Source organism: Lagenorhynchus albirostris, chromosome 4 (assembly GCF_949774975.1).
Source record: "Lagenorhynchus albirostris chromosome 4, mLagAlb1.1, whole genome shotgun sequence".
In the NCBI taxonomy this organism is placed as follows: Eukaryota; Metazoa; Chordata; class Mammalia; order Artiodactyla; family Delphinidae; genus Lagenorhynchus; species Lagenorhynchus albirostris.
The window spans coordinates 134,295,488-134,317,068 of NC_083098.1; the positions used below are offsets into that span (position 1 = coordinate 134,295,488).

The 21,581-nt window shown below is 37.1% G+C and overlaps 1 protein-coding gene across 6 annotated transcripts in view; it reads right to left on the reverse strand.

Annotated features, from left to right (window-relative positions):
* The window catches only part of MFSD8 (major facilitator superfamily domain containing 8), a 69,171-nt gene that overhangs the window by 30,075 nt on the left and 17,515 nt on the right, over positions 1 to 21,581 (reverse strand). For 5 of the 6 annotated variants that reach the window (XM_060148695.1, XM_060148694.1, XM_060148693.1 and 2 more), the window contains 5 exons: positions 19,204 to 19,444; positions 18,270 to 18,383; positions 15,829 to 15,973; positions 15,040 to 15,095; positions 11,465 to 11,573 (listed from right to left, as the gene is read on the reverse strand). In XM_060148695.1, the coding sequence (XP_060004678.1) occupies positions 11,465 to 11,573; positions 15,040 to 15,095; positions 15,829 to 15,973; positions 18,270 to 18,383; positions 19,204 to 19,444 (665 nt within the window). The remainder of the gene's footprint in view (positions 1 to 11,464; positions 11,574 to 15,039; positions 15,096 to 15,828; positions 15,974 to 18,269; positions 18,384 to 19,203; positions 19,445 to 21,581) is intronic. The other variant, XM_060148699.1, reaches the window with a different exon arrangement.

Genomic DNA, 21,581 nt, shown 5'->3' on the forward strand with positions numbered 1-21,581 from the left:
CACACCACAATGAAGAATAGCCCTCGCTCGCACAACTAGAGAAAGCCCACACGCAGCAACAAAAACCCAACACAGCCAAAAATAAATTAATTAATTAAAATAATAAAAAAAGAGGAGACCCACTTCAGACCTAGGGACACATACAGACTGCAAGTGAGGAGATAGAAAAAGATGTGCCATGCAAATGGAAATCAAAAGAAAGCTGGAGCAGCAATACTCATATCAGATAAAATAGATTTTAAAATAAAGACTGTTAAAAGAGATAAGGAAGGACACTACATAATGATCAATGGATCAATCCAAGAAGAGGATATAACAATTAAAAATATTTATGCACCCAGCATAGGAGCACCTCAATACATAAGGCAAATGCTAACAGCCATAAAAGGGGAAATCGACAGTAACACAATAATAGTGGGGGACTTTAACACCCCACTTACACCAATAGACAGATCATCCAGACAGAAAATAAATAAGGAAATACAAGCTTTAAATGACCAACAGACCAGATAGATTTAATTGATATGTATAGGACAGTCCACCCGAAAGCGGCAGAATACACTTTCTTCTCAAGTGCACATGGAACATTCTCCAGGATAGATCACATCTTGGATCACAAATCAAGCCTCGGAAAATTTAAGAAAACTGAGATCATATCAAGCATCTTTTCCAACCACAACGCTATGTGATTAGAAATCAATTACAGGAAAAAAACACAAACACATAGAGGGTAAACAATACACTACTAAATGACCAAGAGATCACTGAAGAAATCAAAGAGGAAATTTTAAAAAATACATAGAAACAAATGACAATGAAAACATGACAACCCAAAACTCATGGGATGCAGCAAATGCAGTTCTAAGAGGGAAGTTTATAGCAATTCAATCTCACCTCAGGAAACAAGAAAAATCTCAAATACACAATCTAAACTTACACCTAAAGCAACTAGAGAAAGAAGAACAAAAAACACCAAAGTTAGTAGAAAGAAAGAAATCATAAAGATCAGAATAGAAATAAATGAAATAGAAATGAAAAAAACAATAGCAAAGATCAATAAAACTAAAAGTTGGTTCTTTGAGAACAGAAACAAAATTGATAAACCTTTAGCCGGACTCAGCAAGAAAAAAGGGAGAGTATTCAAATCAGTAACATTAGAAATGAAAAAGGAGAAATTACAACTGACACCGCAGAAATACAATGGCTCAGAAGAGACTACTTCAAGCAACTATATGCCAATAAAATGGACAACCTGGAAGAAATGGACAAATTCATAGAAAGGTACAACGTTCCAAGACTGATTCAAGAAGAATTAAAAAATATAAACAGATGAATCACAAGTAATGAAATTCAAACTGTAATTATAAAGCTTGCAGCAAATAAAAGTCCAGAACCAGATGGCTTCACAGGCAAATTCTATCAAACATTTAGAGAAGAGCTAACACCTATCCTTCTCAAACTCTTCCAAAAAATTGCAGAGGAAGGAACACTCCCAAACTCATTCTACAAGGCCACAATCACCCTGATACTGAAACCAGACAAAGATAACACCAAAAAAGGAAATTACAGACCAATATCACTGATGAACATAGATGCAAAAATCCTAAACAAAATTCTAGCAAACAGAAACCAACAACACATTAAAAGGATCACACACCATGATCAAGTGGGATTTATCCCAGGGATGCAAGGATTCTTCAATATATGAAATCAATCAATGTGATACACCATATTAACAAATTAAAGAATAAAAACCATATGATCATATCTCAATAGATGCAGAAAAAGCTTTGGATGAAATTCAACACCCATTTATGATAAAAACTCTCCAGAAAGTGGGCATAGAGGGAACCTACCTCAACATAAAAAAGGCCATATATGACAAACCCACAGCAAACATCATTCTCAATGGTGAAAAACAAAGCATTTCCTCTAAGATCAGGAACAAGACAAGGATGTCCACTCTCACCACTAATATTCATCATAGTTTTGGAAGTCCTAGCCATGGCAATCAGAGAACAAAAAGAAATAAAAGCAATACAAATTGGAAAAGAAGTAAAACTGTCACCGTTTGCAGATGACATGATACTATACATAGGTAATCCTAAAGATTCCACCAGAAAACTACTAGAGCTAATCAATGAATTTGGTAAAGTTGCAGGATAAAAATTAAAGCAGAGAAATCTCTTACATTCCTATACACTAAGAACGAAAAATCAGAAAGAGAAATTAAGGAAACAATCTCATTTACCATTGCAACAAAAAAGAATAAGATACCGAGGAATCAACCTACCTAAGGAGGCAAAAGACCTGTACTTAGAAAACTATAAAACACTGATGAAAGAAATCAAAGATGACACAACAGATGGAGAGATATACCATGTTCTTGGATGTGAAGAATCAACCCTGTAAAAATGACTATACTACCCAAAGCAATCTACAGATTCAACACATTCCCTATCAAATTACCAATGGCATTTTTCACAGAATTAGAACAAAAAATTTTACAATTTATATGGAAACATAAAAGACCCCGAATAGCCAAAGCAATCTTGAGAAAGAAAAATGGAGCTGGAGGAATCAGGCTCCCTGACTTCAGACTATACTACAAAGCTACAGTAATCAAGACAGTATGGTACTGGCACAAAAACAGAAAAATAGATCAATGGAACAGGATAGAAAGCCCAGAGATAAACCCACACACCTATGGTCACCTAATCTATAACAAATGAGGCAAGAATATACAAGGGTGAAAAGACAGTCTCTTCAATAAGTTGTGCTGGGTAAACGGTATCTCTACAAGTAAAAGAACAAAATTAGAACATTCTCTGACACTATACACAAAAATAAACTCAAAATGGATTAAAAACCTAAATATAAGACCAGACACTATAAAATTCTTAGAGGAAAACATAGAACACTCTCTGACATAAATCACAGCAATATCTTTTTGGATCCACCTCCTAGGGTAATGAAAATAAAAACAAAAATAAACAAGAGAGACCTAATTAAATTTAAAAGGTTTTGCACAGCAAAGGAAACCATAAACAAAATGAAAAGACAACCCACGGAATGGGAGAAAATATTTGCAAACGAAGTGACGACCAACAAGGGATTAGTCTCCAAAATATACAAACAGCTCATGCAGCTCAATATCAAAAAAAAAGAAATCCAATCAAAAAATGGGAAGAAGATCTAAATAGACATTTCTCCAAAGAAGACATACAGATGGCCAAGAGGCACTTGAAAAGATGCTCAATATTACTAATCATTAGAGAAATGCATATCAAAACTACAATGAGGTATCACCTCACACTGGTCAGAATGGCCATCATCAAAAAATCTACAAACGGAAAAGGCTGGGAAGATGGCGGAAGAGTAAGACGCGGAGATCACCTTCCTCTCCACAGATACACCAGAAGTACATCTACGCGTGGAACAACTCCTACGGAGCACCTACTGAACGCTGGCAGAAGACCTCAGACCTCCCAAAAGGCAAGGAATCCCCCACGTACCTGGTTAGGGCAAAAGAAAAAACTAAACAGAGACAAAAGGATAGGGACGGGTCCTGCACCAGCGGGAGAGAGCTGTGAAGAAGGAAAAGTGTCCACACACTAGGAAGCCCCTTCGCGGGTGGAGACTTCGGGAGGCGGAGTGGGGGAGCTTGGGAGCCGCGGAGGAGAACACAGCAACAGGGGTGCGGAGGGGAAAGCGGACAGATTCCAGCGCAGAGGATCGGGCCGACCGGCACTCACCAGCCGAGAGGCTTGTCTGCTCGCCCGCCGGGGCGGGCGGGACTGGGAGCTGAGGCTCCGGCTTTTGTCGGAGCACCGGGAGAGGACTGAGGTTGGCGGCGTGAACACAGCCTGTAGGGCGTTGGTGCGCCGCGGCTGGCCGGGAGAGAGTCCGGGGAGGGGTCTGGACCTGCTGAAGAGGCAAGAGACTTTTACGTCCCTCTTTGTTTCCTGGTGCACGAGGAGAGGGGATTAAGAGCGCTGCTTGAGAGGGCTCCAGGGACGGGCTCGAGCCGCGGCTAAGATTGCGGAGCCAAGAGATGGACATGGGACGCTGAGGCCGCTGCTGCCGCCGCCAGGAGGCCTGTGTGCGAGCACAGGTCACTAGCCACACGCCCTTCCGGGGAGCCTGTGCAGCCCGCCACTGCCAGGGTCCCGGGATCCAGGGACGGCTCCCCCGGGAGAGCGCACGGCGCCCTCAGGCTGCAGCGTCACGCCGGCCTCTGCCGCTGCAGGCCCGCCCCGCACTCCGTGACCCTCCCTACCCCCCGGCCTGGGTGAGCCAGAGCCTCCGAATCAGCGGCTCCTTTAACCCCGTCCTGTCTGAGCAAAGAACAGACGCCCTCCGGCGACCTACACGCACAGGCGGGGCCAAATCCAAAGCTGAGCCCCTGGGAACTGTCAGAACAAAGAAGAGAAAGGGAAATCTCTCCCAACAGCCTCAGAAGCAGCGGATTAAAGCTCCACAATCAACTTGATATACCCTGCATCTGTGGAATACTTGAATAGACAACGAATCATCCCAAATTAAGGAGCCCTGTGGATGAAAGGCTCTTGGTGCTGCAGCCAGGAGTCAGTGCTGTGCCTCTGAGGTGGGAGAGCCAACTTCAGGACACTGGTCCACAAGAGGCCTCCCAGCTGCACATAATATCAAACAGCAAAAATCTCCGAGAGATCTCCATCTCAACGCCAGCACCCAGCTTCACTCAACGACCAGCAAGCTACAGTGCTAGACATCCTATGCCAAACAACTAGCAAGACAGGAACACAACCCCACCCATTAGCACAGAGGCTGCCCAAAATCATAGTAAGTCTACAGACACCCCAAAACACACCACCAGACGTGGACCTGCCCACCAGAAAGACAAGATCCAGCCTCATACACCAGAACACAGGCACTAGTACCCTCCACCAGGAAGCCTACACAACCCACTGAACCAACCTTAGCCACTGGGGACAGACACAAAAAACAACAGGAACTACGAACCTTCAGCCTGCAAAAAAGGAGACCCCAAACACAGTAAGATAAGCAAAATGAAAAGACAGAAAAACACACAGCAGATGAAGGAGCAAGATAAAAACCCACCAGACCTAACAAATGAAGAGGAAATAGGCAGTCTACCTGAAAAAGAATTCAGAATAATGATAGTAAGGTTGATCCAAAATCTTGGAGATAGAATGGACAATAGAATGGACAAATTGCAAGAATCAGTTAACAAGGACCTAGAAGAACTAAAGATGAAACAAGCAACGATGAACAACACAATAAATGAAATTAAAAATACTCTAGATGGGATCAATAGCAGAATAACTGAGGCAGAAGAACGGATAAGTGACCTGGAAGATAAAATAGTGGAAATAACTACTGCAGAGCAGAAAAAAGAAAAAAGAATGAAAAGAACTGAGGACAGTCTCAGAGACCTCTGGGACAACATTAAACGCACCAACATTCGAATTATAGGGGTTCCAGAAGAAGAAGAGAAAAAGAAAGGGACTGAGAAAATATTTGAAGAGATTATAGTTGAAAACTTCCCTAATATGGGAAAAGAAATAGTTAATCAAGTCCAGGAAGCACAGAGAGTCCCATACAGGATAAATCCAAGGAGAAATACGCCAAGACACATATTAATCAAACTGTCAAAAATTAAATACAAAGAAAACATATTAAAAGCAGCAAGGGAAAAACAACAAATAACACACAAGGGAATCCCCATAAGGTTAACAGCTGATCTTTCAGCAGAAACTCTGCAAGCCAGAAGGGAGTGGCAGGACATATTGAAAGTGTTGAAGGAGAAAAACCTACAACCAAGATTACTTTACCCAGCAAGGATCTCATTCAGATTTGATGGAGAAATTAAAACCTTTACAGACAAGCAAAAGCTGAGAGAGTTCAGCACCACCAAACCAGCTCTACAACAACTGCTAAAGGAACTTCTCTAGGCAAGAAACACAAAAGAAGGAAAGGACCTACAATAATGAACCCAAAACAATTAAGAAAATGGGAATAGGAACACACATATCGATAATTACCTTAAATGTAAATGGACTAAATGCTCCCACCAAAAGACACAGATTGGCTGAATGGATACAAAAACAAGACCCATATATTTGCTGTCTACAAGAGACCCACTTCAGACCTAGAGACACATACAGACTGAAAGTAAGGGCATGGAAAAAGGTATTTCATGCAAATGGAAACCAAAAGAAAGCTGGAGTAGCAATTCTCATATCAGACAAAATAGACTTTAAAACAAAGACTATTAGAAGACACAAAGAAGGACACTACATAATGATCAAGGGATCGATCCAAGAGGAAGATATAACAATTGTAAATATTTATGCACCCAACTTAGGTGTACCTCAATACATAAGGCAAATACTGACAACCATAAAAGGGGAAATCGACAGTAACACATTCATAGTAGGGGACTTTAACACCCCACTTTCACCAATGGACAGATCATCCAAAATGAAAATAAATAAGGAAACACAAGCTTTAAATGATACATTAAACGAGATGGAGTTAATTGATATTTATAGGACATTCCATCCAAAAACAACAGAATACACATTTTTCTCAAGTGCTCATGGAACATTCTCCAGGATAGATCATATCTTGGGTCACAAATCAAGGCTTGGTAAATTTAAGAAAATTGAAATTGTATCAAGTATCTTTTCTGACCACAACGCCATGAGACTAGATATCAATTACAGGAAAAGATCTGTAAAAAATACAAACACATGGAGGCTAAACAATACACTACTTAATAATGAAGTGACCACTGAAGAAATCAAAGAGGAAATCAAAAAATACCTAGAAACAAACGACAATGGAGACACAAAGACCCAAAACCTGTGGGATGCAGCAAAAGCAGTTCTAAGGGGGAAGTTTATAGCAATACAAGCCCACCTTAAGAAGCAGGAAACATCTCGAATAAACAACCTAACCTTGCACCTCAAGCAATTAGAGAAAGAAGAACAAAAAAACCCCAAAGCTAGCAGAAGGAAAGAAATCATAAAAATCAGATCAGAAATAAATGAAAAAGAAATGAAGGAAACAATAGGAAAGATCAATAAAACTAAAAGCTGGTTCTTTGAGAAGATAAACAAAATAGATAAACCACTAGCCAGACTCATCAAGAAAAAAAGGGAGAAGACTCAAATCAATAGAATTAGAAATGAAAAAGGAGAGGTAACAACTGACACTGCAGAAATAAAAGAGATCATGAGAGATTACTACAAGCAACTCTATGCCAATAAAATGGACAATCTGGAAGAAATGGACAAATTCTTGGAAATGCACAACCTGCCAAGACTGAATCAGGAAGAAATAGAAAATATGAACAGACCAATCACAAGCACTGAAATTGAAACTGTGATTAAAAATCTTCCAACAAAGAAAAGCCCAGGACCAGATGGCTTCACAGGCGAATTCTATCAAACATTTAGAGAAGAGCTAACACCTATCCTTCTCAAACTCTTCCAAAATATAGCAGAGGGAGGAACACTCCCTAACTCCTTCTACGAGGCCACCATCACCTTGATACCAAAACCAGACAAGGATGTCACAAAGAAAGAAAACTACAGGCCAATATCACTGATGAACATAGATGCAAAAATCCTCAACAAAATACTAGCAAACAGAATCCAACAGCACATTAAAAGGATCATACACCATGATCAAGTGGGGTTTATTCCAGGAATGCAAGGATTCTTCAATATACGCAAATCTATCAATGTGATAAACCATATTAACAAACTGAAGGAGAAAAACCATATGATCATCTCAATAGATGCAGAGAAAGCTTTTGACAAAATTCAACACCCATTTATGATAAAAACCCTGCAGAAAGTAGGCATAGAGGGAACTTTCCTCAACATAATAAAGGCCATATATGACAAGCCCACAGCAAACATCATCCTCAATGGTGAAAAACTGAAAGCATTTCCACTAAGATCAGGAACAAGACAAGGTTGCCCACTCTCACCACTCTTATTCAACATAGTTTTGGAAGTTTTAGCCACAGCAATCAGAGAAGAAAAGGAAATAAAAGGAATCCAAATCGGAAAAGAAGAAGTAAAGCTGTCACTGTTTGCAGATGACATGATCCTATACATAGAGAACCCTAAAGATGCTACCAGAAAACTACTAGAGCTAATCAATAAATTTGGTAAAGTGGCAGGATACAAAATTAATGCACAGAAATCTCTGGCATTCCTATATACTAATGATGAAAAATCTGAAAGTGAAATCAAGAAAACACTCCCATTTACCATTGCAACAAAAAGAATAAAATATCTAGGAATAAACCTACCTAAGGAGACAAAAGACCTGTATGCAGAAAATTATAAGACACTGATGAAAGTAATTAAAGACGATACAAATAGATGGAGAGATATACCATGTTCTTGGATTGGAAGAATCAACATTGTGAAAATGACTCTACTACCGAAAGCAATCTATAGATTCAATGCAATCCCTATCAAACTACCACTGGCATTTTTCACAGAACTAGAACAAAAAATTTTGCAATTTGTATGGAAACACAAAAGACCCCGAATAGCCAAAGCAATTTTGAGAACGAAAGAAGGAACTGGAGGAATCAGGCTCCCAGACTTCAGACTATACTACAAAGCTACAGTTATCAAGACGGTATGGTACTGGCACAAAAACAGAAAGATAGATCAATGGAACAGGATAGAAAGCCCAGAGATAAACCCACGCACCTATGGTCACCTTATCTTTGACAAAGGAGGCAGAAATGTACAGTGGAGAAAGGACAGCCTATTCAATAAGTGGTGCTGGGAAAACTGGACAGCTACATGTAAAGGTATGAAATTAGATCACTCCCTAACACCATACACAAAAATAAGCTCAAAATGGATTAAAGACCTAAATGTAAGGCCAGAAACTATCAAACTCTTAGAGGAAAACATAGGTAGAACACTCTATGACATAAATCACAGCAAGGTCCTTTTTGACCCACCTCCTAGAGAAATGGAAATAAAAACAAGAGTAAACAAATGGGACCTAATGAAACTTAAAAGCTTTTGCGCAGCAAAGGAAACCATAAAGAAGACCAAAAGACAACCCTCAGAATGGGAAAAAATATTTGCAAATGAAGCAACTGACAAAGGATTGATCTCCAAAATTTATAAGCAGCTCATGCAGCTTAATAACAAAAAAAACAAACAACCCAATCCAAAAATGGGCAGAAGACCTAAATAGACATTTCTCCAAAGAAGATATACAGAGTGCCAACAAACACATGAAATAATGCTCAACATCACTAATCATGAGAGAAATGCAAATCAAAACTACAATGAGATATCATCTCACACCAGTCAGAATGGCCATCATCAAAAAATCTAGAAACAATAAATGCTGGAGAGGGTGTGGAGAAAAGGGAACCCTCTTACACTGTTGGTGGGAATGTAAATTGATACAGCTACTGTGGAGAACAGTATGGAGGTTCCTTAAAAAGCTACAAATAGAACTACCATATGACCCAGCAATCCCACTACTGGGCATATACCCTGAGAAAACCATAATTCAAAAAGAGTCATGTACCACAATGTTCATTGCAGCTCTATTTACAATAGCCCGGAGATGGAAACAACCTAAGTGTCCATCATCGGATGAATGGATAAAGAAGATGTGGCACATATATACAATGGAATATTACTCAGCCATAAAAAGAGACGAAATTGAGCTATTTGTAATGAGGTGGATAGACCTAGAGTCTGTCATACAGAGTGAAGTAAGTCAGAAAGAGAGAGACAAATACCGTATGCTAACACATATATATGGAATTTAAAAAAAAAATGTCATGAAAAACCTAGGGGTGAAACAGGAATAAAGACACAGACTTACTAGAGAATGGACTTGAGGTTATGGGGAGGGGGAAGGGTAAACGGTGACAAAGCGATAAAGAGGCATGGACATATATACACTACCAAACGTAAGGTAAATAGCTAGTGGGAAGCAGCCGCATAGCACAGGGAGATCAGCTCGGTGCTTTGTGACCGCCTGGAGGGGTGGGATAGGGAGGGTGGGAGGGAGGGAGACGCAAGCGGGAAGAGATATGGGAATATATGTATGTATATAACTGATTCATTTTGTTGTGAAGCTGAAGCTAACATACCATTGTAAAGCAATTATACTCCAATAAAGATGTTAAAAAAAAAACAAACAAACAAAAAAAAAAATCTACAAACAATAAATGCTGGAGAGGGTGTGGAGAAAAGGGAACCCTCTTGCACTGTTGGTGGGAATGTAAATTGATACAGCCACTATGGAGAACAGTATGGACGTTCATTAAAAAACTAAAAATAGAGCTACCATATGACACTGCAGTCCCACTCCTGGGCATATATCTGGAGAAAACCATAATTCAAAGAGACACATGTATCCCAGTGTTCACTGCAGCACTATTTACAATAGCCAGGACATGGAAACAACCTAAATGTCCATCAACAGATGAAAGGATAAAGAAGATGTGGTACATATATACAATGGAATATTACTCAGCCATAAAAAATTGGGTCATTTGTAGAGATGTAGTTGGACCCAGAGTATGTCATACAGAGTAAAGTAAGTCAGAAAGGTAAAAACAAATATAGTATATTAACGCATATATGTGGAATCTAGAAAAATGGTACAGATGAACGTATCTTCAGGGCAGGAATTGAGACGCAGATGTAGAGAACGGATATGTGGACACGGTGGGGAAGGGGAGGGTGGGATGAATTGGGAGATTAGGATTGACATATATATGCTACCATGTGTAAAACAGATAGCTAGTGGAACCTGCTGTATATAGCACAGGGAGCTCAGTTCAATGCTCTGTGATGATCTAGGTGGGTGGGATCGTGGGGGAAGTGGGAGGGACACCCCAAAGGGAGGGGATGTATGCATACATACAGCTGATTCACTTCGTTGTACAGCAAAAACTAACACAATACTGTAAAGCAACTATACTCCAATTAAAAAACAAAAAAAGCCATATGATAACTAATGGTCAACAAAGCCTACACAAGGCAGAGATTCTGCAATATACTAAGTTTTTTCAGGATCAGGGCTTAAACAGAGTTAAAATTTCTAGACTGAACCCAACATACATATGTAGGGAGCTATATAGCTTAAAGTAAATTAAATTAATACACAAAGTTTTATAAGCATATTTATTATAAAACTCAGAAGAAAGGGAGAAAGACTAGTGAAACAGACTCCCTTATAAGGAAGGAAGATAAGGCAGTAAGATTACAGGCAGAGAATTAACTACATTCAAGTTAAAGGCAAAAACTTTATATATGCTTTTTACATCATGATAAGAAAAATATGCCTTACATAAGGATTTTGAGAACATCTATATTCCTGATTAATATTGCATTAAGAAATACAGGTTATTTACACAATCAGATTTAGATGAAAACAGAAAATAACTTACGTTTCAAAAAGGGCAAAGATAAACAGAATCACAAAAAACAGAACATTGGTGGCCACAACAGCAACTTGATCAATATTTCCTTGGGGGACCTGAACTTCATCTGTACTTGCTGTAGTAAACAGAAGAAAAATTATATTACCTACACAACTAATTTTTCTTATGACACTAAAACAGTGTAAAATTATACGTAGCAAATTCAATGACTAAACATTTAAAATCATTTTTTTAGGCTTTCAAAGCAATTTAAAAATTAACAATTTACATAACAGAAATAACTTTTAAATGGCATTTAAAATTAAAGTGAATTTTCTTCCCAGGACATACACTTCAATTTTGTTACCTACAGGAAATACTCAGATTTTCTATTCGGCGTCTCTCAATCAAAAACAGAAATGTATGTCCATAGAATTCTATAAAATGATCTCATACTAAATACTAAATTTGCTTTAAATTTCAGTTGCAGATTTTTTTCTACCTTACCTAAATTTTAAAGTTACACGGATTTCATGAAGACCTCAAATAGTTTATTAAATAAGTTCTCAGTTCTATGATTCACCTCAATGGATATATATTTTGAATTTCAACAGTACATAGAATTACTATTAGTAAATATCCTTATTTTTTAACCACAATTTTTTTAAGTTCTTACATTATCATTTATATGTTTTGCAAAGAACTACCAAGATTTGATGGTGGCTTTATAAATTAGGAAGGCAAATGAGTTAAGATGTTCACTTATCTTGAACTATATAGTTAAGTAACACACTCAATATAAGCTACATCTGATGTAATTGAGAAATGTGAAGCCATATATATTGATACATGTATGTATACACATCCATCATGCTACTTTATAATTTACCCACTTATTCAGAGTAAACCAGGTAAGTAATACAAGAATGTATTTATGTTATCTTTAAGTGTATGTGTGGCAGAAATGGGGGCAGGGGGTAATTTTCCTAAGACACATAAATTTCTATAATTTTTTCATAATAGTGCCTGACTTTATATCTCAGGATTCCTGAGGTTCTTCCTCCAATAATAAGTGAGATTTGAAAACAGTCTGCTATACTTGGGGGCAATTAAGCACCTTGGACACTTGACATAGGGTTATGACCTCCCTTTCACACAAAGAAAAGCAGTCACACCTTTGTCCAGTTCCTTTTCTGGGGTAGACTCTGGTCCCTGTGGGCCTCAAATTATTTTGGATAGACCTCCCTGATTCTCAATCACCATCTAGAAGCCAGTCTTTACTCCTTTGAATCAAATATCAACATTGCCCCAAGTTAAACTGGAGTTTACTTTTCTGCAGCCTCCAACCAGTGCTAGCTTTAGTGGGGAGACTCAGAAATGTTGCATCCTAAACTGTGGGAACTGACTAGGTATCCTAATTATAAGAATTTTAAGAAAACACTGCATATTGATTAAAAAACTGTAATTGGAAATTAAATCCTATCCCATGATAACATCTTTAATAATAGGAACAACTTGATGTTTTATCTAAACATTTATTGAAATTTAAAAATGATCTTTGTTTTGTAAAAATTATTTTGAAGGACCTAGAAATCTTATGAAAGAAAATAGATCTCTCCTTTTTAAACTCCGATTTGTGCTTTAGAGCAGTGTTGTCCAATAGAACTCTGACGTGATGGAAATGTTCTTTCTCTCTACTGTCCAGTACAGCTGGCTGTTAGTCACATATACCCATTAACTAAACACTTGACATGTAGTTAGTGTGGGAGGTCCTGTGGCTAGGACTCAGCGCTTTCACTGATGTGGCCCGGGTTCAATCCCTGGTTAGGGAACTAAGATCCTGCAAGCCACGCCACACAGCCAAAAAAAAAAAAAAAAAAAAAATGTAGCTAGTGAGATAGTGAGAATGAGGAATTTCTTAAATGTAATTAAGTTTAAACAGCCAAATATGACTAGTGGCTACCACATCTGACAATGTACCTGTATGTCTTTGCTACTCAAAGTGTGTTCATAGACCAGCAGCATCAGTTCCCAAAGGAGCTTGTTATAAATGTAGATTCTTCCTCTCCAGGCCTACTGAAACAGACTCTGCATTTTAACAAGGTTCCCAGGTGTTTTCTAAGCATATTAAAGTCAATAAAGCAAGGATCTACATGGTTATCCCCTTCAACTTATGAAAGATTTCTTGTGCATCTTCCCTTTCTCAGCCCCTCAACCTCACCCTCTTTAACTTGCTCATTCTCTTTACCTTTAAAGAGGTAGAGAGATAGGTCCTTTAAGTTAGCATCCTATCTTACACCTTTTCAAAACAGTAGCTTAAACCCACTGACGGCACTTCCTCACCACTCATTGTTTCTTTTTTTCTTTCTTTTTATTTTGAAAACTTTCAAACACATCCTTATCCATCTATGCCCTAGATTCAACAATATTTTGCCACATTTGATTCATCTACCCCTTCCTTTCCTCCTTCCTCTCACTCTCTCTTTGTTGCTGTAGTGTTTTTCACTAGATGATTCCCAAATTTCTATCTCTAGCTTTGATCTCTACTGCCAGAATTACAGATGCCTCTGGAATTTTTTAGTTGTTCTAGGGTAGCATTATATTTGGTTTAAACCAAATTGAAATCACCTTATCTTTTCAGCCAGTGTCCCTTCTTAAATTCTCCTTCTCTCATTCTTTCAATTATCTAGAATCAAAACCCAGCAGACATCTTCAACAACCCCCTCCATTCCTTAATATTCCCTATCCAACCTGTCAGAATCTTTTCTTTTTTCCTTCAGAAGCTCATACCTCATCCCTTCTCCATTCTCAGTTACTGCTGTAGTTCAGGCCTTTACATATCTGGATTAGCCTCACTTGCAATCTATCGTCATACTTCTCCTTTGTTCAAAATTTGCTATAGCTCCTCACCACTCTGCTCTCCACCCGACTACTTTTAACTTTATCTTCCACCAGTTTTGTTGTAAAAATTAAATAAAATGTCTATCAAAGAACTTGGTAAAATTAACAGGGTCTTTTCCAAAACTTTATAAACTCCTTGAGGACAAGGACTAAATTGCATTCTTTTGCATGGGGGGACAATCCTCAAGGAGGACATAACTAGGAGTACTTAAATAATGGTTTATTTAGTAAAATATACCTACTTATAAGACTGGGTGCCTATTTATAAGTCAGAGAAAGATATGAAGGATGAAAATGGGTATTTGTAGAGTATACCAAAAGAATAAAAATACAAAAGAGAAACCATACTTATTCCCATGATTAAGTGAATAAAGAAATACTTGAAACAGAAAGATACATTTGGTAGCAATAATACTGAAATCATTCCAAAGATCTCAAGGATTTTAGGATATTGGCTTTTTGAAAACAAGATGAAGTGATTTTTAGCAATGGTCTTAACCTTACCAATTGTGCACACCAAGTCACTGACATAGGCATGCCTTTAAAAAAAATCAACTTAGCTAACTTTCAACTTTGAAGATCTTCCCCAATTACCCATTGTACTGTCCTCAGAGACAAAATTCAAGTGAATATCAAAGAGACAGAATCATTAGAAACACTTTGTAATATTATAGTAATTTAGTCAAACAGGTCAATAGTACCTTCTTCAAAATTAATATTTTTACACTGTCGTCCTGAGTCATCCACACGATGTTCTCTTAAAAGAAAAACATAAATATTGTATCCATGAAAGGCTTAGTATAATAGATAATAGTTTAAATTTATTACTAGCTTTCTATTTTTTCACATTCTGGTATAGTTTCTTTTACTGTCTTCTGAGTAATGAAATTATTATGATATATAACCGATAAAATTTTTAAAATACAAGTTACAATTATTATTAATTATCATATAAAATGAAAAAACCCTCAATTCATCCAAGAGCACACATGAGCTGCCTTAATCAGTATTTGAAGTTTTCCAATGATTTTTAACATGAGTTATAAACATTTTGGACTCTTGGATAAAACACTCCAAAGAAATATAAAGTATAAATATAAAATTTATAAAACTTCTGCAGTTTTATAAATTTTTTTCTAATATATAAAAGATAAGAGATACACATTATGAGTAACTTTTGTATCTAAGGTTGAACCTAATCATTAATCTACTTAAAATGTTGCTTTCATGCCATTTCCCCTACTTAGAAATCTATCATTAGTAGACCAAGACCAAACCTTGAATCTTTAAAGACCTTATAATCTGTTCTTATTCATCATCTATTATTTTAGTTGTCAGTACCACATGCGTTAGCTGATAAGAAAATATGAACACAACTAGACATCAAAAACCAAATAAAGACATCATAGAAACAATAATTCTCCAACAATGATAATGCTTATTTAATTTCACAATCTACAAGAGTAGTTTTATCATTTCTATCTAATTACCTTAATACAGTAAGAATCAGAATAATATTTAAAATTCCCAGGAAGGCGCCAAGTAAAACTGGTGCTGTGTACATGTTTATCTGCAGCTTAATGGTATCCCATGTCACGCCCTTTTCTCCAATGAGTGCGAAACAAGTCTGAAAAACTTATTAAAATAAAATGTATACAGATTAATTATTATATGGGAGGCACAGGCTAAAATAAATGTGAGAAATATTTACCATAGAATTGGAAGTAATATATGGAATCATCTATCTGCTTCAGACATCTCAACTGGGGCAAGAAAATTGGTTCTTGGTGGGGAGAGGCAAAACATTTACTCTTTTTCTGTATAAAGCACAGATATGCATACAGTACATAAAACATATACAATATAGGTCTGTGGCATTAAAATTTCATGGGATGGAGTGATTAGGAAAGAAATGTCTAAAAAGCCTCCTTAGGGAGACAATAACATAAAAAATGGGTGAGAAGCACTGATGTACAGGCATGCCTAACATAACTTGTCAGTATTTTCTTTTTTTAAAATACATCTCTGTATGAAATTTAAGTTATACAATTTCTTCCATAAGTAAATTATTAAAGTTTAATCAATTTCATTATAAGAAACTGTCACTTTTTTTTTTTTTTTTGCAGTATGCGGGCCTCTTACTGTTGTGGCCTCTCCCGTTGCGGAGCACAGGCTCCAGACACGCAGGCTCAGCAGCCATGGCTCACGGGCCCAGCCGCTCCGCGGCATGTGGGATCTTCCCAGACCGGGACACGAACCCGTGTCCCCTGCATCGGCAGGCGGACTGTCAACCACTGCACCACCAGGGAAGCCCGAAACTGTCACATTTTAACTCAATATTTTAAAATATTACTGTGTATATGGTACTTAAATTATATATATTTAATACCACTTTCAATTTGGATCTGTGGCAAAAATCAGATTGGGTAAGTATTGGTTTGCTCTCCTGATTTATATTCTATATCTCGTTCTGCCAGGACTTTACATGTAACCTTAGAGTGAGGATTAAGTAAAATACTGCACCTAAAGCACTTAGAACAGCATCTAGCATATGGTTAGCACTCAATGTTTGTGCTTATTGATGTGGTTATTATTGGAAAAGTCATCTAATCTTTTCAGGCCTACATTTACTCATCTTCAATATAAAATGTTTTAGTGAATAATCTTTTTTAAAAAATTTTATTTACTTATTTATTTTTGGCTGCGTTGGGTCTTCATTGCTGCCAGCGGGCTTTCTCTAATTGAGGTGAGCATGGGCTTCTCATTGCGGTGGCTTCTCTTGTTGAGGAGCACGGGCTCCAGGGGCACAGGCTTCAGTAGTTGTAGCACACGGGCTTAGTTGCTCTGCAGCATGTGGGATCTTCCCAGACCAGGGCTCAAACCCGTGTCCCCTGCATTGGCAGGCAGATTCTTAACCACTGCACCACCAGGGAAGCCCCGTGAATAATCTTTAAAATAGATGGCCAAAATACTTACTGAGAACCTAAGCCTATACCAGGTACTGTGCTAGAAACTGAGGGTAGAGTGGTAAGCTTAAAAAGACCCAGACTATGCCCTCATGCATATAGTAAGGCAATAGGTTCAATTGTTCTAGATTTCTGCTTATATTTTATTCCAGAACACTGAACTAAAATACCAGATTCTGGTGAATGATGAATTAGGCTTTCTTCTGTTGAAGCAAAGTAATGGAAACTGGAGGTTGGGGTGTTAATGATGAAGTAAACTGAGCTGGATTCAAATTGATTCTATTTATAACTCCAATATTAAAAGCATGGGCCAATTATATGGCTTTTCAAAGTTATGCTAGGCATAAAAAATTAATTTCTCTACTCATTTAGCAGAAAATTAATTGGCCTTAGGGAAATATTAAATCTCATTAATATATTTTTATATTCATTAAACTATGAAAGCTTGGAAAGAAGAAGAGACTAGTAAATCTTTTTTAAACTCTTTCATTTTCTTCAACCTTAGAAAAGTCTTAAAGGTATGGGCAAAAAGGGGAAAAAAACTCCTATAACTTTCCTCAAATCCTTCAATTAAAAGAATTTTGTTTCTCATAAACAGGAAAAAAAAAGCAAACTCTTGCTGAGATGTCAAGCTAAATGATTATCTGACAGAACGTATACTTTGGAATCAGACAGTGAGGTTTGAATCTCATATTTCCCATTTAATATCAGGGTGACCCTGGATAAGTTACTTAGATTCTCTATGCCTTGGTGTCCTAATCTGTACAGTGGGACTAATAACATTTAATTTAGGGAACATGAGTTAACACATATAAAGAGCCTAGCCTCACTGCTAGATCAAAAAATATCAGTTTCTCTCCCTTTGCCTTCAGCTATGAGGTTTTATACTTGAATTGCATCTAACATTTGAACCTCAAAAGTTTTCCCAATTCAAATCCAAGTAATGATAAGTGAAGAACACCTACCTGGACCTAGAATAAAACCTAATGCTTGACATGCACTTGTGTTTGCCATGGAACTTGTTCTTTCCTGAAGAGAGGTAGCACCAGCAATATATGATCTAATAACAGCTACATTTCCTAAGAAAAGACACAATAATACAAAGTAAAAGAAAATATTCTCCAGTTTATAAAAATTCGACTTAATTTGGCTCTATACAGAAGAAGAAATATTAACCTACAACATAGTTACTGCTTCCTCTTTATGATTATACAAGGCATGTATAGTGAACAAATGTATCAATTAATGGAAAATATTACTTTTAGTATTGTGAAAACACAGTTAAAGATGTGAATGAATGAAAAAATGGCATACAGGAAACTTAAACTTTTTTCATCATTAAATACCGAGAAAGCATTGAGTGAATGGAGTCCTACTAACTGCTACATTGTTTTAAAAGAAATATGCTACACACTCTGCATGTTTATAAAAAAAAAATCCTAAAAATTTGAGTCAAAAAAATTTGCTGAGCATTTATGTTGAAGAGACTCTGCTAGGGGCTAGAGAATATTTTCAAAAGTCATAGATTGTCTCTAATTACACTAAGTTTACTAGCTAGTTGGTGATAAGGGATGAAAACAGTGCAAAACAGTATATAAGCAAATGCCAGAGACATGTTGGAGAAGCAGTAGTGTAGCCTAAGAAAGCTTCATGGAAGAGGTGGAACTTGAACTGAATCTTGAAGGATGAAGAATCATGGGAACAGAAGAGAGAAACTATAGGTAATGGGAACATCATGAGCAAAGGCAAAATGATAGGAAAGATATTTGCAATGAGACATCTGTATGTTGAATGTCGTATAGGAGTTTGAGAAGAGGTGACCCTAGATGAGAGAAGGACATAAATGTCAGGATGAATGTGAGTCCAACACAACCAAAAATATACATGCATGCATATTACCTGCTCCAAATCCCACCAATCCACGAGCAACCAACATGTAGTATTTATTATGAGAAGCTGGAACCTGGACATATGCATAGAGGCAGTTGGCTGCCACCGAAATGAAAATGGAAACAGTAAGAGGCTCTTTTCTTGGTCGATAGTTAGACCACAAACCAAATATAGGTGAAGCTACCATTTGGCCAAGGCTAAAAGAAGCAATAACCCAGCCCAAAAAACTTGCATCGGCAGTCTGATCAATCTGCAGAAAAAAGTACAATGCTTTAAGAATTGTTATCCGAGAAAAGTAAAGTTAAAAATCCAAATACATTTTTTCTGACCATGTAACATTTCTTATTAAAAAAATAAAAACAATAATTCTAACACATAAGTTTTATAACACCATTACTTACAGTAAGGAATTCAAACTTCTGACATTACAATTAAATGTGTTAACAATTCACTATACACAAGGAAAACTGTTTAGGAAACTTCATCTTTTAGAACAATTATAGAAATTCTGTCATAAAAATCTTGTTAAAAAAATCACATTATATACCTAACAATAACATCATAAAAATAATATGCCATTCTTTAATTCTTGTAAAGTAAATACAATTATTTACCTTATGCTACTCTATAAACTAAACAACCATTAGCACTGTGAATCTATTTTTTTTAACTGGGCACAATAATCAAATGCTTAAAGACAATAATAAAATTTCTCTCATTAAACCTACTACTAATTCTTCCTTTCAGCATACACAATCCAGGATTCTACCAAAGAGGATTTATATATCATTAATACTGAGGTTAAAACCAAATGATTACAACTCAGAAAATACTTTCAGAAAACAGAAAATTTTAGCTTACAAAAGGGACTATGGAATAAATCAACAGATGGGGTTTTTAAAAATATGGTAGGTTATATAATAATTTGGAAAAATAAGAGCCATTAAATTTTAGGACATAAGTTTAAACATATATAGGATAAGTGGTAGAACAACTTAATAAGGAAAACCATGGCCTTTTCTCTTCCAAAGATATTTTTAAAGAGCTTAAAATGAAGATATTTAGGCACATTTCTGTTTGTGTGGGATGAGAAATAAGAGTGAATAAGTATAAGGACTTCATGTCATATAAATTTAAAAATTAATTTTCAAAAAAGCAATGAAAACAATTTTAATATTAAATGTCTAGTGGTTTGAAAGCAAAAGGATAAAAGTGTCTTCTCAGGATATCAATTGATCATAATAGTCAAGTGTCCATTTCATGGACAGAAGTGAGCTGACTCTTGAAGATGGCTCTAACAATTTTAACAACATTTGCTATTTTTATTGGATACTATTCTTTACAATGACTGGAAAACTGGAATCTCCTAGAATTCTGCTAGAATTGTAACAGGGAAGTAAAATGGTTTGGAAGATACAGGTTCTATACTACAACAGAAGGTATCAGTTCAGTAATTGAACTGTTATCTGTGCTCCTGTGTGTTTCTCTCTCTCTTATAGTAATAACAGCACGTTGTTTCCAATCCTCTGGCCATCTCTAATGATCTCTATCATATTGTTTTCAGGATAAAGTCTAAACTACTTATTATGTAAAACTAGCTCACAAGCTGGTCATTGTCTCTCCTCTAACTTCATCTCTCTGCATGCTCCCTCCCCCCAGTTCTAACTTCCAGCCACACAGAATGTTTTGAAGTTTCCAAAATGAGTCAAGCTCTTTGTTTCCAGGCCTTTGCACAGGATCCTCTACTGCCCCTTCCATCAGGAATGCCTTTCCAAACTCCTACTCCGTGGCCCAGACTGCCCCTTCTGGTGACCAGTTTCTGTAGGCCTTCCAAACTCAGCTCAGATATAACTGCTTTGGGGAAATCTTCCAGGATCTCTTTAGTCTGGATCAGCAACATCTCCCTAACCCCCATGTCTGTCTGTCTGTGTCAGTCTGTGTGTATGTCCCTCTCTCCCCCAGCCCCCACTCCTTCTGTCTCTCTCTGCCTCTCTGCCTCTCTGCCTCTCCCTCTAGCTCCCTCTCCCCTGTGAACACGCACACACACTCACACATCAAGCTCTTAAGACTTTTACCCACTCATATTGTATGGTAATTATCTGTAAACTTGTTTGGTTTTGCACACTTCAGTGAAAGTTAGATGCATCTCTTCTCTTAAAAAAAAGCCCACAGTGCGTAGTACTGAATTTCAAAACATTCTTCTCTAAACATGTTAATAATATTGACAAAGTCAAAGTTCTAGAACTCGTAATGCTTCACTATGGGAGCTGAGATGTGTTCCAAGCCTCCTCAACTATTTACTTATAGATTATTGCTTATTCATCCAATTAACAGTCACTAAAGACTTCTCTGCGACAAAACCTGTGTGAGGCTATATGAATACAAAT